At 49.8% G+C, this 16,055-nt stretch overlaps 1 protein-coding gene across 8 annotated transcripts in view; it reads right to left on the bottom strand.

The window, feature by feature from the left end:
- Scn8a (sodium voltage-gated channel alpha subunit 8) overlaps window positions 1-16,055 on the bottom strand; it is a 173,909-nt gene that overhangs the window by 9,485 nt on the left and 148,369 nt on the right. For 5 of the 8 annotated variants that reach the window (XM_063263132.1, XM_063263131.1, XM_063263130.1 and 2 more), the window contains 6 exons: window positions 11,683-11,805; window positions 6,271-6,555; window positions 4,195-4,248; window positions 3,699-3,836; window positions 2,456-2,560; window positions 410-680 (listed from right to left, as the gene is read on the bottom strand). In XM_063263132.1, coding sequence (XP_063119202.1) covers window positions 410-680; window positions 2,456-2,560; window positions 3,699-3,836; window positions 4,195-4,248; window positions 6,271-6,555; window positions 11,683-11,805 — 976 coding nt within the window. Of the gene's footprint in view, window positions 1-409; window positions 681-2,455; window positions 2,561-3,698; window positions 3,837-4,194; window positions 4,249-6,270; window positions 6,556-11,682; window positions 11,806-12,146; window positions 12,215-16,055 lie in introns of those variants that run through there. The other 3 variants (XM_063263134.1, XM_063263133.1, XM_063263137.1) reach the window with 2 other exon arrangements.

Here is a 16,055-nt window from a genome sequence, read left to right as displayed (position 1 = left end):
CCCTGAATGAAAACACCCTTTCCTCCACAAGTTGCTTCTGGTCATGGTATTTCATCACAGCAATAGTAACCCTGACTAAGACACTCAGCCAAGCATTTTACCAGCTGGGCCATCTCCCAGGCTATTGCCACTGGAAAAAACAAGTTCCTTTTACTTTTCCTGGTAGACTTTTAATCTCTTGCAGGCAAATCAGATTTTATCTCTTGCCTCTGAGCTGCAGCATTTGCACCCAAGAGTGCTGAGAGCTCCCAGGAGGAACACACTAGCCATGCGACCTTCCTGGGAGGCTGAGGTGCACACAGAGCAGGGATATGAGAGCCACCACCAGCCCACCCTGCTTGTCACTGCTCTCAGAAATCTGGTCCTCACACCTGGGGTCCTTGTCCTTCCCGTGGCCCCGCTTACTCACCCACAATGGAGAGGATGACCACCACAAAGTCAAAGATGTTCCAGCCAATGGTGAAATAGTAGTGTCTCAAGGCAAACATTTTGAGCACACACTCGCAGGTGAAGAAGATGACAAAGACCAGATTAATCCAGTAAAGAATGTTCTCCATCTGCTTGCTCTGAGTGTCTGTCTCCACCATCATTGTCACCATGTTAAGGCAGATGAGCATCATGATCACAATGTCAAAGGCTTGTTGAGTGACGAAATCAAAGACAATCCCTTGGATTTTGTTCTGCAGAGGAAAGACAGAAACAGGTTCACAGAAGCCTTTAGACCCATGGGCTGCTGCTCTGCTCCTGGTGCGTCCTTGTTGCCCTCTCGGTGACAGTACCTGCTGTCATCTGTCTGGAGCGCCCACAGAGCCCTCTTCAGGAGAGCTGGCCTCAGTGTCCTCAAGTACTGTTCTGTTGGCCTGAGCAACACCACCCCAGCTGAGGGTCTTCTCCGTCCTGATGCTGTTCCAGCCCCAGTGGCTGCTTTACTCCAGAGACAAAGGGTGCTGCACTCATACTGGATTCACCATGCACCTCCTGAGGACCTCACCCAGCTCCTCCCTTTTCACTGTTCTTAAGTCAGAAAGTGGACTTCATCCTTGCCTCTCGCCCAGACTCCAAACATAGTCCATCAGTCTGAGGTGGGGTCTCCTTCTGTAGTTAGGCTGGCCTGCAACTTAACTGTGTGGCCCACATTGGCCTGGAACTCACAGCAGTCCTTCTTCCTCAGCTTCCCGAGTGCTGGCGTTACTGGCATATATGTGTGTATGAATGCAAGCATTTGTAATATTTATAAATAACATGTTTTAAAGATTCATAGCTGGGCAGTGGTAGCATTTAATCCCCATCACTTGGGAGGCAGAGGCAGGTGGATCTCTAAGCTCAGGGCCAGCCTTGTCTACAGAGAGAGTTCCAGGACAGCCAGGGCTGCATAGAGAAACCCTTCTTGAACCCTCCCCCATCCCAAGATTTATTTACATTTAGTATATGCATAGGGTATGTGCACATGGGTGCCTGGAGGGGGGATGTGGCTCTGGACCCTGCAGCTGGAGCTCCAGGTGTCTGTGAGCTGGTGACCCTTCCTGGTGCTGGCAGCCACACCTGGCTCCTATGCGGGAGGAGTACACGTCCCTAGCTCAGCAGGCTCCACGTGGGTTTTGTTATTGTTGTTTGAGACAGGGTTTCTCTGTGCAGCCCTGGCTGTCCTGGAACTCACTTGGTAGACCAGGGTGGTCTCAGAAATCCACCTGTCTCTGCCTCTGGAATGCTGGGATTAAAGGTGTGAGTCACAGCCGCCTTATGACCTCGTGACTTTATACTTTAGCAAGCACGGAGCTTGGGAAAACAGGCTTTCCGGCTGCTTTCCATTTCTAGACAAGGTGAAAAGCCGCACAGGAAGAGAACAGCGCTCTCTCCAAAAGGTCCAGTGTGAGGGTTGACTGGACCGAAGATCACTAAGCACCATCCCACTGGCGGGGTGGGGTAGGGGAGGGTCCAGAAGGAATGAGGAGGAGGAGCCAGCTCTCGTTACCTCCCCTCTGCTTCCTGATTATGGGATGTTAGCACGCTGCTGCCACATCCTTATTGCCACCATGTTTTAGGGCACAGCAGCTGTGAAAATACTGACCAAACCTTAGTGCTTTTGTTATTTGAAAGGTGATGTCACTATGTAGCTCAGGCTGGCCTCTAACGTTGTGACAGTCCTGCCTTGGTGCCACCATGCCTGACTACCGAATCCTGCCTTGAACAGGTAGTGGAGGGATCACTTTCCTTCGCTCACCTCTGGCAGCGTGCTGTCTCATAGGAGGGCTCCAGGCACGGGCCAAGCACTAATGCAAACCCGATTCACTCCTAATCACGGCTGCTGAGCTCTTACTGAGCATCTAGGAGAGAACCAGCAGGCAGCACCAGGCAGCACCAGGCAGCCAGTCACTTCTTCCTCTGTAGTAGCCCTAGTGTGTTCTTTCCAAACAGATGTATAGTGTGCCATTGTTAGCCTGCCCACTGTACCTACCAAGGGTCGGGGGATGGGCTTCTGTGGCTTCTTGGAGCCCAGCTTTTTCATGGCATTGTAGTACTTCTTCTGTTCCTCTGTCATGAAGATGTCCTGACCTCCAAAGTAGAGAGAGAACACAGAGGGGACAATTACAACCGGCTCTGGATGTGCAGCTGAGCACCACTGAAACCAGGAGAGACTACTTTCCCTCCAGAGGTCATCGTGGTGGCATGGACTCCCACAGGGAGCACTCCTGGGGCAGTTACCACAGTCAGAGACAGTTCCAGTGGAGATGTCTGGAATCTTCCAGGCCAAGTCGTGAGATAGGACTGTCTGACTCCAGGCTTTCAGAGCAGGAAGTAGAGAGAGCAAGGGACCAGAGGGCAGTCACACCAATGGGAAAAATTATTTTTATCCAGACAGGGTCTCGTTGTGTAATCCTGGATGGCCTATGGAGTGAGAATCTCCTGCCTCTGCCTCCTGAGTGCTGGTATCGAAGGTGTGCATGCCCTGTGTGCACCATGCCCTGTGTGCACCATGCCCTGTGTGCACCATGCCCTGTGTGCACCATGCCCTGTGTGCACCATGCCCTGTGTGCACCATGCCCTGTGGCCCTTCCAAACATCACAAAAAGGATCTTTCAGTGTAGCAAACAGCAAATTCACTTTTTATGAAATTCAAAATTTGGAACTTGTGGTATAAAAAGGCAGCTTAGAATTCTTGTGACTCCCTGCATGGACTAAACTTGTAAGAGAACAAGGTAAGTCTAAGTCAGTCTTCCAGTGTGCTTTAGAAGAACCATTACCACAGGAAGTGAATCCTTTGAGGACGCCCTCTCCACTTCCACTGTGCTACGGGTGCCAGGTTCAAGTCTCCCCATGGTACTATCTTTTTTCTCTGTCCCTCCTTCTGGCAGAAAGTCCCACCAGGAGTGGCCTCAAGAACACAAAACTTCAGGGAAATGTTGTAAACCACACACTGCAAAGTTCAGCCTCAAACAAAAGGGGTTGTCTGGGGCTGGTGTCTGGACAGTGGGACAGCCTTACCATAAGGTGGCACTTTGAGTTTTAGGGAGGAAGGGAGGGAGGGAGGGGGGGAGGGAGGGGAAGAGGGAGGGAGGGACAGAGAGAGAGAGACAGAGACAAAGAGAGACAGAGATAGAGAGAGACAGAGGAAGAGGGGCATCCTCTCTCTAGAAACAAGGCCAGAGAGCCTCTCATCTGGGCTGGCCTCAGCCGCTGGCAGCAGAGAGGAAACCTATCTTTTTCTTCTGCTGGTTGAAGTTGTCGATGATGACACCGATGAACAGGTTGAGGGTGAAGAAGGAGCCGAAGATGATGAAGATGACGAAGTAGATGTACATGTAGATGTTGCCCTCGTAGTCAGGCTGCTCGTCTGGCTGTCCAAGGACAGAAGAGAGGGACTCAGGTCAATCCCTGGGTCGTCAGGTGGCTGACTCCAACATACTGAAGCCACCAGCCCTCCCTCTGTGTGGCTGACAAGCTTGGGTTCTCTCTGCCCTCTCACGCTCTACCTGTCCTTCAAAGGCACTGTCACCTATGGGATGCGGTACAGGGAGCAGGCAGGAGGGTAGGGTAGTCAGTGCCACCAGGGTCAAGTAACCGGACAAGCACTTAGTGTCCAAGGAGACACTTCCGGCCCTCTACTCTTCCCCACTACGTGGTTCTTGATGGATCTACCACACACCTTGCTCTCTATCATCTAAGCTGGCCGCATTTCACCATGCGTGTCCTTACCTTTCGGGAATCTACAGCCGCATACATGATGTCCATCCAGCCTTTGAAGGTTGCCTGGGAAACAGAGTCAGTCATTAGACTGTGCCTGTTAAGGAGTAGTTTGGAAGTCAAGGCAAGGTTCTAAAGGCCAGGCTTAGGTTCGATAAGAGTCAAAATGGGGGGTGAGGGGTTACGTAGGTATAGCTTACAGGGACATAAGAGTTACTTTTATTAAGAAAGATTCCAAAGAGGCATCGAGTGAAGTCCCTGAAAATACCACTGGAGTCTAGCAAAGAGATAGATGGCAGCGGCTGACACTCACTGACAGGGTCTGAGAGCAGAGGTCACAGCGAGAGCAGGTGGGTCATGTGCGTGAATGCTTGGACGCCTACCCAGGAGCCACTCTATGAAAAGGAGTTACATAAGCACCAAGTGCCTGAGAGACTCACAGTTGCACTAAACAGACAGACCCACAGGCTTGGGACTCTTCCCTCACTAACACACACATGTGGCCCTAGGATTCCCTTACTGACTTCGTTCTCAGCAGCCTCATCTCAGCCCTCCTTCAGCCTGCTAGAGCTGGCACAGTGGAGCAGACATAAACAGTTAACATCCTCAGCCTTGCTGAGTTCAACCAGATTCTAGACTTTGGGGAGGGCGTGGGGGCTGCTTTACTCATCAGATGACCTGATGACAAACAGTCTTGCGCACACATGGACAGTGGACTCATGGGGCTGTCCCTCCTGTGAACATGGACAGTGGGCATTTGTGGGGCTGTCCCTCCCATGCACATGCAGACAGTGGACTTGTCGGACTGACTGGATGCTCACGTGTTTTCTTGAGTTGCTCAGGTTCAAGTCCTGAGCCCAGCCTATGTCCTCTTGTAATGTGTCGGTTAACTATTTTGTGGTGCTGGGAATTGAACCCAGGCCCTTGTCCATTAGGCAAGGGTCCTACTCTTCCATTCCAGCCTTAAGCCCAAGCAACCCCAACTTCCTAAACTGACAGAGAAGCAAAGGGACTGTCATGGGATGGAGCACAGCCACCCCATTAACTGTGCTCCTCTGCATCCAGCAGTGAGGGTTCACCAGGGCTGGCTTAGGCTGGGAGCTTTTCCTGCACCAGTATGTCTAATTCCTACGAAGACTGAATAATGCAGGCATAGTAATAACAGGAGCAAACCACAGAATAGCAATTATCTTAATTAACTTCATGCCAGGCATTGTGCTGAGATTTTTTTTTTTAAATCACAAATTCTCTTAACAACTAGGCAAGGTATTATTATCTGCATTCAACAACAGAATCAAAGGGTCATCAGAGAAGCTGGGTGATTTGTCCCTTGGCTGTGCCTCTGCTCCATGATGGCCTGAGGCAAGCTCCTACCAGCTCCTGTGCAGCACACGGTGTCAGGCAGCAAAGGCTCCCAACGCCATGAGGATACTGGGAGGCTAGGGACGGTGGAACAAGCTTAGTGACTGAAATGAGCCCCTGACCTGAACATATGGGGACCCGTGCCTGGGGCTGAGCTCCCTGCATGGTGGCAGCATGGGAACGCTGGCCTGTTCTCAGTATGTGACAGCACAGCTGTCCCTCTGCTTCCTACTCTATCCCGCTGGCCTTCCCACTCATTTTCTCCCCTTCTCTTCTCTCCAGTTAACTGCACACTCTGCCCCAGGGAAAAAAGATGGTCCCTCTAGCCTAGGGGTTCTCAACCTTCTACTGCCGAGACCCTTTACTACACTTCTTCATGTTGTGGTGACCCCTAACCATAAAATTATTTCGTTGCTACTTCATAACTATAATCTTGCTACTGTTATGCATTGTAATATGCAAACATCTGATATGTCACTTGGGGCTGCGACCCACTGGTTGAGAACCACTGCTCTGACACCCTTCTATCTGCTGCTGAACAGAACTGAGCCTCTCACCAGATTCTTCCAAGAGGCCTCAGGAAAGTCAGGGGGGAGGCATTGCCCTGAGACAAATTCGGGGAAGATAACATTCTCAAGAACCTGAGAGTGCTCCTGATCTGGAAGGAAGAGAATGGGGTCTGTGCTGGCAGCCTGCCTGCCCCAGGCCTGAAGCAGAAACACTCACCACTTGAAGAAGGGCCAGGTACCCTGCTCCGACATTGTCAAAGTTGATCTTGACATTCTTCCATCGGATCTCCGTGCTGTTGCCCTCCATGAGCTTCTCACAGTCCGTTTTATTGTTGACAATATCGATTTCGAACCGGATTTCAGAAGTCTCGTTAAAGCAGTAGTGGTATTTCCCCGCAAACAGGTTAACTCCCATGATGCTGAAAATCAGCCAGAAGATGAGACACACCAGCAGCACATTCATGATGGAGGGGATGGCGCCCACCAAGGCATTCACCACCACCTGCGTTGGAAGGGAGGCGGCTGAGTGCTCACAGGAACCGACCGACTGACTGACAGGCTCGTTCTTTTTGTTTCCAGAAGGGGAATGCCGTTTCTGTGGCTTGTTCTGCCACGAACACACTGCACTGTCTTTGCAACTAGAGTAACTGGACAGGTCCACAAGCAGGGTCCCAAATGTCCAAGTCTCTGCACTATATTTGGGTGAATTTTAATAAGTGGTTTATTTCAGTTAATACAAACTTCTCTGCCCAAGTGGACTTTTTTTTTTTTTCTTTTCTAGGCACCAACCTGGGACCAGAAAAAACGATTTCTTAGTCCAGACTTCCCTCTTTTCAACTCACAAAATATGCTCTGTTGAGAGAGCAACGGCAAGCTCACTAATGGCCGTTCCACAGACATTACCCCTCTGGAAAACAGGCAGTTGTTCAAAGCCAGAGCGCCACTGCCCTTCGGGTCAGCGCACTACAGACGTCTTACAGGTATGCAAGGCAGTTATCTCTTCTCAGGCAACAGCTGAGCATGCAGACTTTTGCAGGCTCAAGGAAGAAAGGAAAAGCTATATTCCCTCTACCAAACAGTTTGTGATTAAAATGTGAGCAGACACGGGTCTCCCCCAAGGATCACTGCTGTTCTGCCTTCGCTGTGCTGACGGCTCTGCCTCTGCTCGGTCAGGGCCTCCACCCCATGCTTCACAAAGTTTAAAACTAATGCCTGGAGGAGCGGACGCTTCTTGGGCTCTGCGCCATACTGCAGGCAGCGGGCAGCACCTCCAGTCTCAGCGGTGTCACTAGAGTTCAGTGCTTGGAGAGCAACATGGAGGTCACTGGGTCACACAGTGTCTTGAGCAGAGCGTCCAAGGCCTGATCGAATTGTTCCTGCTTCAGACTGTCCTCACAGACGCGGTGGCTGAGAAGGAGCTCTGCTGTCCTATACTGGAAGCAGCTAGTCAGACTTCCTTTAGACTGTTCATCTTCTGATTCTGCAGTCAATGTGTGAAGGCCTTGAAGGCCGAGAGGCAGTTCTTTCTCAATCCTTAGACATCTCTTAGAGTCACTGCTGTAATGTCTGCTCCTTCAGGCATGAGCACCCAGAGCCTCTGCCTGCAGTCTGGAGTCTCCATGTTACTCTGACCTAGACAGTCAGGCTCAGTCTCTACTACCTCACTCTACACTGTCTGTCTTTGGTGGGAGCACTGAAAACAGGCAAAAGAGGATGGTCCACAATGGAACAGTCACCTCTCAAACAGGAAGAGCAGGCTAGAGATTCACAAGCTCATGTTTGTGTGTACCTGCCTGCGCAGGTGCAAGTACGTGTACACATGGGTACATGTGGCATGCATGTGCATGTATGTGTGTGGTGTGTGAGTGCATATGTGTGTGCAGCATGAATGGCATGCATGCATGTGGTGTGTTTGCCTGCATGTGTTTGTGCATGTGTGGTATGTGAGGTCTGAGTACATGTGTGTGTGCAGCACGTGTGTAGCCTGTGCACGTGTGTGGTGTGCATGTGGGTGTGGCACATGTCACAGCAGAGCTCTGGTGTGTGGTAGAGCAGATCCTGGTGTGGAAGCCTGGACCTGTGAATTTTCCTGGCAAGGCAGTCTATCACCTGCTCTGCAGACCCCCTCACCACAAGGACACTGATGAGCTCTTGTACAGTTCAGTTTAACCCACCCTATAGGTGTCTACATGGTAAAGGAACATATGGATGCAAAACACTTACTTCGAGGGCGAACTGGCTAACCCTATGTGATCTCTTTGACCTTTTTTATAAGTCTGGTGCTAAAGTGAGCCTCAGCACTCAGAGGATATAAAAATCCTATAAGATAAAATGTCTCTATAAAATGTACTTCCCCCCTCTGTGCCTTCCTTCAAGCTATCTTCTCAGCCTCCACAGTGCCGTTTTATTAATTAATCACAAATGCTGGAGAACGCCTTACCTCGGCTTACAAACCAAAAGTGGGTAGAGCTAGCTGCCCCCACTTCTCTGCTGCAGATGTTGGCCGCCAAGCCATGAGTTAACTGCACCCCAGAGGGACTGTCACAATGTCCATCTCAGCAACCCAGGGGCAAGACAAGCCTGATGACAATGTTCTCAGCAGTGGTCACTTAATACCCTAGCTCTCTTCCTGTGCTCTCTGGGTATTTTATGTTGCCCTAACTATGAGGGAGTCTGTTATTGTTAAAAGCTAGATTTCTACAGCTGAGACACAGAACTCCAGGGTGAGTTCCAAAAACCTGCGAGGGTTTGCATCTTTCAAAGGCAGCTTATACTCAGATTGACACAACTATCACTCAGTTGGTCAGGAATGTGTTGATGTCGAGTCTCACAGTTACCATCCCACACGTGGCTACCCCTGCTTAGCACGCTCCATTCAGTCTGTGAGAGCTTTTAGCATCTGGCAGAGGGAACATGGCTTTAGTGACAACCATGTACTGACAACAGAAGTGCATGCATGTCTCATAGCAGTAAATACCCTCAAGAGCTGACAGCACAGCAAGGTCTTAAGGGTTACTATGGAGGAGAGAAAAGCAAAGGGCGGCACAGGGTTCCTTTGCCAAGAGCAGGCAGGACTGTTGCAATTTCTGGTCTTTGGTTTGAGGAAGGAGAGAAGACTGAAGTGAGTACCCAGGACAGGCTAGGGTGACACTCCCTTTCACCTGAAGGGCTAAGCTTCGAATCAGAGCAGCACAATGACAGTTGAGCCCATCTGCACGGATGCTAGTCAGCTAATCAAGGTCTCTGACTGAGAGGTTTAGCTGGTGTCTTGCAAATGCTGGCATATAGAAGAAGCCAAGCTACTAAATGACAACACACACCCTGAAGAAAATCATGCTTGAATAAACACAGGTACAACAGGGTAGCTTGCTATAAACTTTGCCCAGTCTAGCAGCTTCTCTTCCACAGGAGGGTTGGAGAGCTCCAGGGCCTCTAAGGCCCCTCCACTAGCCAAGTGGCCAGTTAGTACTGCTGGCTGACTGGCACCTACCAAAAGTGAAACTTCTTCCCCAGTGACCCCACTGAGCACTATTGCTTCAACTTGTAGCTTTGGGTTCACACTTGTTCTTGCCAAATTACCTTAACTAAAAACAGGTAGGTGCTTTACAAACGAACTCCCCTTTTATCGATTCTGGACTTCGGGTTTCTAAGCTTCTTGAGAGTTGGCAAGTTTAAGGTTTGGAGGACATGGCAAATGAGAGGTGAGGGAAGGCGGGGGAAGGGGGCTAAGTGGAAAAGGAGGGGTTACCAAAAGGTCTCCTGCATCTGCATTATTCAAATCACTTCCTTTGGGCAAATGCCTCCAGCTGGTGCACAGCAACTGCTTTTGACACAGTGACAGAGTGACAGTAATGAGCAGCCAGATGGAGAGAGTTCACAGTGTCAGCTGACACTGGGAGCTGCCTAGAGGTAGTGGCCATCGCCTTAGGAGGTCCGGGGTCCTTGTTAGAGACTAGTTCAGGTCCAATGGTGCATCAATGCCTTTGACAGGACGTCCATGGCTGTACCCTGTGCAGAGTTATTTGGCTACCAGAGTGGACTCTTAGCTCTAAAGCTACCAAGGCTTGTCATCCCTTATGAAACATGTGGGCAGGCAGCAGGGGGCCCAGAGACAGACATTTAAACCTGCTTCCACTCACACTGTGGCCGTTTCAACTGCCGACCTTGGAGTATTACATACTCTCTCTGAATTTAGCCTGGTTGGAACAGCGCCTGTCATGCAAAAAGCTCAAGCCTCTCTTACTTGTGAGAGGAAGACTAGAATTCATTTTTAATTAGAATGTACTTACTGCCCTGGAACTACCCTACTTGCAGAAGGCTTCAAGAGGACTGCCGAAGGCTTGCGTTTGGAAAGCCAAACTGACTGTGCTAGAAGAAACACGAGCTCATCGCAACGGCGTTTGTTTAAATGAACTAAGACAATAACATTTCTAAGTCCCTGTAGTCCTGCCTCTGTACAGCTGTGAATAGGGTCACATGAGGAATGGGCACAGCTGCACTGTCCTGGTCCCCAGTTCTGACCATCAGTCTTACTTCCTATGGACCATTGCAACCATTCCATTCTCGTGCCTATGATCTGGTGTTTGCACATTGAAAATCATCCTCTGGTTTGCTCTCCTGCATGTAGTCCACGTCTAAGGTAGAGTGAGCTTTCTTGGGCCCCTGAAGTGTAATAGACCCCTCTGATTAGCACAGGGCAACTATCACCACCAAACCAGCTGTCCATGTGATTTTCTGGAAGACAACATTTTAGTTTGTGCACATATAACTGTGCACACTAACAATCATTAAAACCAAGAGAGAAAGGCATCAAAAGAGAAAGCCTTTCTAATGTGACACGGGGGGCATCCCCTTGTATCGTCTGAACTTGGGCAGTGTATCACCCCAGTAGGAAGGAATGGGGCATCGGGAGATTTCAGAACTACTGATGCGAAGTCACCTAGCACTTGGCTGTTCTGATGGTGTGAGGCCAGGGCACAGAGCATGGGCACAGGGGTTGGGGTGAGGGGAAGCTTTGCTATCAGACAGAGGCTGCCAGTCCTCGTGGGACTGGGCTGAGAACAACAAGGTGCAATGAGAGGAATCAGAATACAAAGAAAAGTGTCTATTCTCCCGGGTCACAGCAAATGCTGCTCCTCCCCAGTCCCAAGCCTGCCACCCTGTCTTCAAGTCCACTTGGCTGTTTTCTCAGTGACCCCTCCCCCACAAGGCCACAGGCCTCATCTGGCCGTGCCTCTACCCAGCACTCTGCCTGCCTGCAGCCTAGGCTTTTCGGAGGGTCTCTGGGTGATAATTCCCCTTCTTTGCACCTGGTGATTCTCCCTATAAATCCAACAGCCCAGAAAGCCGCCCCGAGTGCTACAGGTAAGCCAGGCCAGATGAGGGAGCCAGTGTTAACATGTTCTGCAGCGGCACGTTGTTGGGGTTGGGGCCGATATTAATGTGATGAGGCAGCTTAGTGCGACTCCCCTGCACACAGGGCAGGCGCAAGGGAGAGCGTGGAGGATCAAATCAGCAGCTGCGTCACAGAGCTCGTGTCTGAATGATCTTTCCACCGAGTGATCAGTTCTAGCATGCTTTAACAGTTTCCATTGGCATGCAGAAGGATCAGCTACTCTTAGTGTCTTACCCTCATCCCTTCAAATCGTGATAAGGCTCTTAAGGGTCTCAAAGCTCTTAGGGTCCTAAGGGACTTTATGGCACCTAGTTCCGAGTAGCCCAGGGCATTAGCTATAAGGCTGACTAAAGAGACCTACACAAAACAGAAGAGAAAAAGAAAAAAGGAAAGAAAAAGAAAACAGAGGTTCCAGAGTGTTAGAATAAAACCCCTAGCACTGATTTAACAGACGGGGGACCCCCCAGCATCGGAAGTGGGTACCACCGGCTGCCTACTTCAGCCTACTTCAACTTGACTCAAACGACCTGGAAGGAAAGGTGGTTGAGAGAGGTGGAAGAAAAACACAAGGGGAAGAGAGGAGGAGGAAGGGAGGGCAGCAGAACACGCACGGGTTGGAGAGGGGAGAGGCTGAGGGATGGGAGAGGAAGAGGTCCCGTTGGAAGGAGAGGAGCCTGAAGAGGTGACAAGAGCCTTACCCTCGCCCTTTACAGTCTGCAGCTCCCAGAAGCTCCCATTAAATTAAGCCAGACAAACTTAATGGTACCTATGGAAAAGAATACAGATAAATACACACATTCCACATCAGCTGCCCAGCCTCAGCTCAGCCACCATGGCATTTCCGACAGGGACAAGCTCTCTTATCCTGGTTGACAAGAAACCATTCGAGAATTTAATGAGTCACTGCATTAACAAAAGAAACATGGTCAGTAAGAACCACCAGTGACTGTCCCTAAAAGAACCTCCTTGACATGATTCTGGCCCCATAATCCTCTCTCACTGTTAAATGATAACTTACAACCATCACCCTCCACAGCAGTAGAACCCTTTGTGGCGGTTGGAACCAAATCCGTACTTCTAATTCCCTGTCTATCCTCCAGAATAGCGTCAAATGTTCTAGCCTTGGCCAGGGTAGGACAGTCTTCTGTGACTCTTTTCTAGTCACAGTGACTGGGAGACCTCCTGTGGGAATTTGTAGACAGGGAATGGACAGTGGGTGAGAACCACACTGCTGACCTGACCCAGTGCTCAGTCTACCTGGGCAGACTTGCAGAGACCTGTCTGCAGCACGCAGATAACAGGCAGTATCCCGACAGACAAGTCATCGATGTCTGTAAGCCTAGACTTGGGCCAAGACTTGCCTGTTCTCCAAGAGCAACCTTAACCTTGCTCCTATCAGGAGGACCCTTAACCCTGGATACTAGCCACACCCATGCCTGCCTGGGCTTGACTTCAGCAGGATATGGCACTCCTCAGGGCCACTTGGCCTGAGCATACCTCTGCCCAGACATATCTGGGAATGTCTGCTTGGGGCTCCTCCCAGATGCCTTTCTTTCAGGATGGTGGGACGGGTTAAGGTATTCTTCCTTATGGGAACTTGTAAGTCTACTTCAACTGACGTCTCAAAGCCAAAGCCAGAGAGAAAAGATGTCTCTCATGTCACTTTGGTGTTCTACCTACTGTTCTTTGATCTCTTAGACTAGGTTTCAATTCTGTGTCTGCACTGCATGTGTTCAGCACACATAGATGCCTCTTTCACATGCTCTGTAATTAGGAACTAAACCCAGGCCTTGTGCATGCTGGGCAAGTGTTTCACTACTGGGCTACATCTTCAGACATTACAACAAACAGACACCAGCTGTCCTTGAACTTGTCCTGTCCATCAGGTTGGCCTTGAATTCAGAGATCTACCTGCCTCTGCCTCCCCAGTGCTGGAATTAAGGGCCACCACTCTTGGATAAAAGTAAATCTTTTTAAAAAAGAAGATATTTGTAATTTGGTATGAGGACTGGTATGGGGTAGAAGTATAAGGGCAATGACATGGAGAGACACAGGCTGACGGGATTTGATTTTAAAACAGGGTGCAAACCAACTCATGCATACACTCATAACCCATCAGCTTTGGTATCTTCTGTGGAGTTGTGTCCTAGGCTGTGTTCAAAGCTGATCAGGAAAGATCACAGCCCCCAGGCTCTCAGTATCCTGGAAATCTTTCCTAAGTCGAGGGTCTCAAGATCCTTATCTAGAACAAAGCACCCAGCTATCTTCCTTTTATGTCTAATGACTGATAACAAAGCACCCAGCTGTTTTCCTTTCATGTTTAATGATTAATAACAAGTCACATGGAACTACCTCTGGGAGACTAGTGGTAGAGCAAGTCAATGATTTTCTTAAATCAAAAATTATTTTAAAGTATGTGTTTGTATGTGTATGGGTGCATGCATGTGCCCCTGGAACTGGACGCATGGGTGGTGGGAACTGAACTCGTGTCCTCAAAGACAGCAGTACACACTTTTAGTTGCTGAGCCATCTCCCACTTGCAAGCCAACTCTTAACACCAAGTATTCTAGAACTACCCAATCGTTAGTGAGGAACATCTGATGGTAAATTATCCCATTTCAGCTAGGTTCCCCAGCTCAAAGCCCTCTGGGACGGATTCACAATGTGAAGCCTTGGCAGGTACAGACTGCAAAAACCAAAACTTTGAGTGTCTTGAGACCCCCACAAAGCAGTAGGACCCCCAGCTCTGAGTGGTGGCAACTTTACTAATAACAGCGTAGTAGGAGGAATGGTAGATGAGTCCAGAAGTCAATTAAGAGGCTGGCTCTAAGGCCACCAAGAGACAGCCTGCTCTACTACTTAGCCAAGCCAAGATCTACAAAGTGAGACCAGTAAGACTCTGGACTGTCCCTCAGTAGCTGATGGCTCTCTAGGTTAAACCCTTACTGACATAATGAGAACATTTGGTCAATATACAAAGGAATAAAACCTAAAAGGGAAAAAAGGAGTTAACAAGACAAAGTCCAACCCTGAAGGCACAGAAGGAAGTGAGCACTGGGTAACTTCTCCATGGAGGGAATGTATCAGCAGGCCAAGGCCAGTCTGAGGTGTTGGCACCAGCACGTTCCCATTCCTGAACACAACTGCTGGACAATCCCTACAAGCAACGGGAAATGCTCCTAAAGAAAGAGTGGCAAAGTATTTCACAGGGCATAAACACCGGTGTAGGCAAAGACCTGAGGAGGAGGAAAAAGAAAACACCTGTTTGGGACTCGCACTGCTTCCTAATAAAGAGAATGACTCAAGTCGTGTCTGAGGGTCCTCATGACTCCATTAGAGGGGTCTTGCAGCAGCTTTAAGATACAACGAGGAAAATGAATCTGGATCAGGGCAACAGGCATGGTGATGAACTCACTCTGACAGGAAGTCACCAGTGGATGAGATGGGAGAGTGAAGTAGATGCAGATGTGCTTGGCTAGGACCTAAAATCACCCCCACGAACCCTACACTGCCCACAGAACCGGCACATTCCTTCCTCTGGTGGACAGCTCTCGTTCTCGGCAGGCCCAGCTGTCTCGATACCAGCCAATGCTTTGTTTTTCACCCATCATTTAAAGGTGACAAGCTGTGGACCAGCCTTACAGGGTCGGGTACTCCTCCCTACACAGCAGGCTGTGACTCTGTGCATGGGTGTCATCTCTTAGGCTCTGAGAGAGAAGCTTCTGTGTCTGATACTCTATATTTCTCACAACACAGCAGGTTTTGCATATCATGGATGTTCAATAAACATCAGACACATGAATAATGGACAGAGGGGTGTGGTTCCTGTGAGAACCCTGTTCCCACGGGCTGAGTTACCTCAGCACAGCTAGGTGAGAGCTGCTGCAGAAGCTGGCACAAGCTCCCCAGAGCTGGGCCCTGCCGCCTTGTCCTCCTGGGACTCCTTATGAACTAAGGCCGTTCAATGCAGAGTACGTATTTAATTCATGCTGATTACCAGTGACTGCTGAAGAGCCATTCAGAGCCACTGTGGGACCCGCAGCAGTAGATAATCCAGCACCTTCGGAAAGCTGGAGGAACTGATGGGTTACAGTCAATTAGCAAACACTCGGTTTACTGCTTTGCTTTCTTTCTGCTGAGTATAAAGAAAACCCTTGATAAATAAGTGCTGGCCTGGGTTTAGGCGCATGTGACATGCCTGATTGTATCCTTGAGTATGGGGTTGCTCAGCCCAGAGAGGAAGTGGTAAGTTGGGGTTGACCACGGAGGAAAGGGAAGCGCTGACCCAGACCACAGTTCTTCTTGGGCAGCTAGACTGTGGTAGAGGACCTATCTGTCTGCATCCTCATGAAACCCGAGAGAGAAGGGGTTTCTGTGGGCATCTTCCTGAGTCCAGGTGCCCAAGAGTTACTGTGCATGTCCCCTTCTCTAGGAAGAGAGGTGGCCTAGCTTCAGGTGTCATCTCCTATTTTCCCCACAGCTGCTTAAGTGTCTAGGTCTGCTAACTGCAAGGACCGCCCCCTTTCCCTGGGGTTTGTCAACCTGACCACACCTGGAGTTAAACCCCAACACCGAGGGGTACACCTGTGAGTGGCCTCTGCTTAACT

This window comes from Rattus norvegicus, chromosome 7 (assembly GCF_036323735.1).
Source record: "Rattus norvegicus strain BN/NHsdMcwi chromosome 7, GRCr8, whole genome shotgun sequence".
Lineage (NCBI taxonomy): Eukaryota > Metazoa > Chordata > Mammalia > Rodentia > Muridae > Rattus > Rattus norvegicus.
This window is presented reverse-complemented; position numbering and strand designations above follow the sequence as displayed.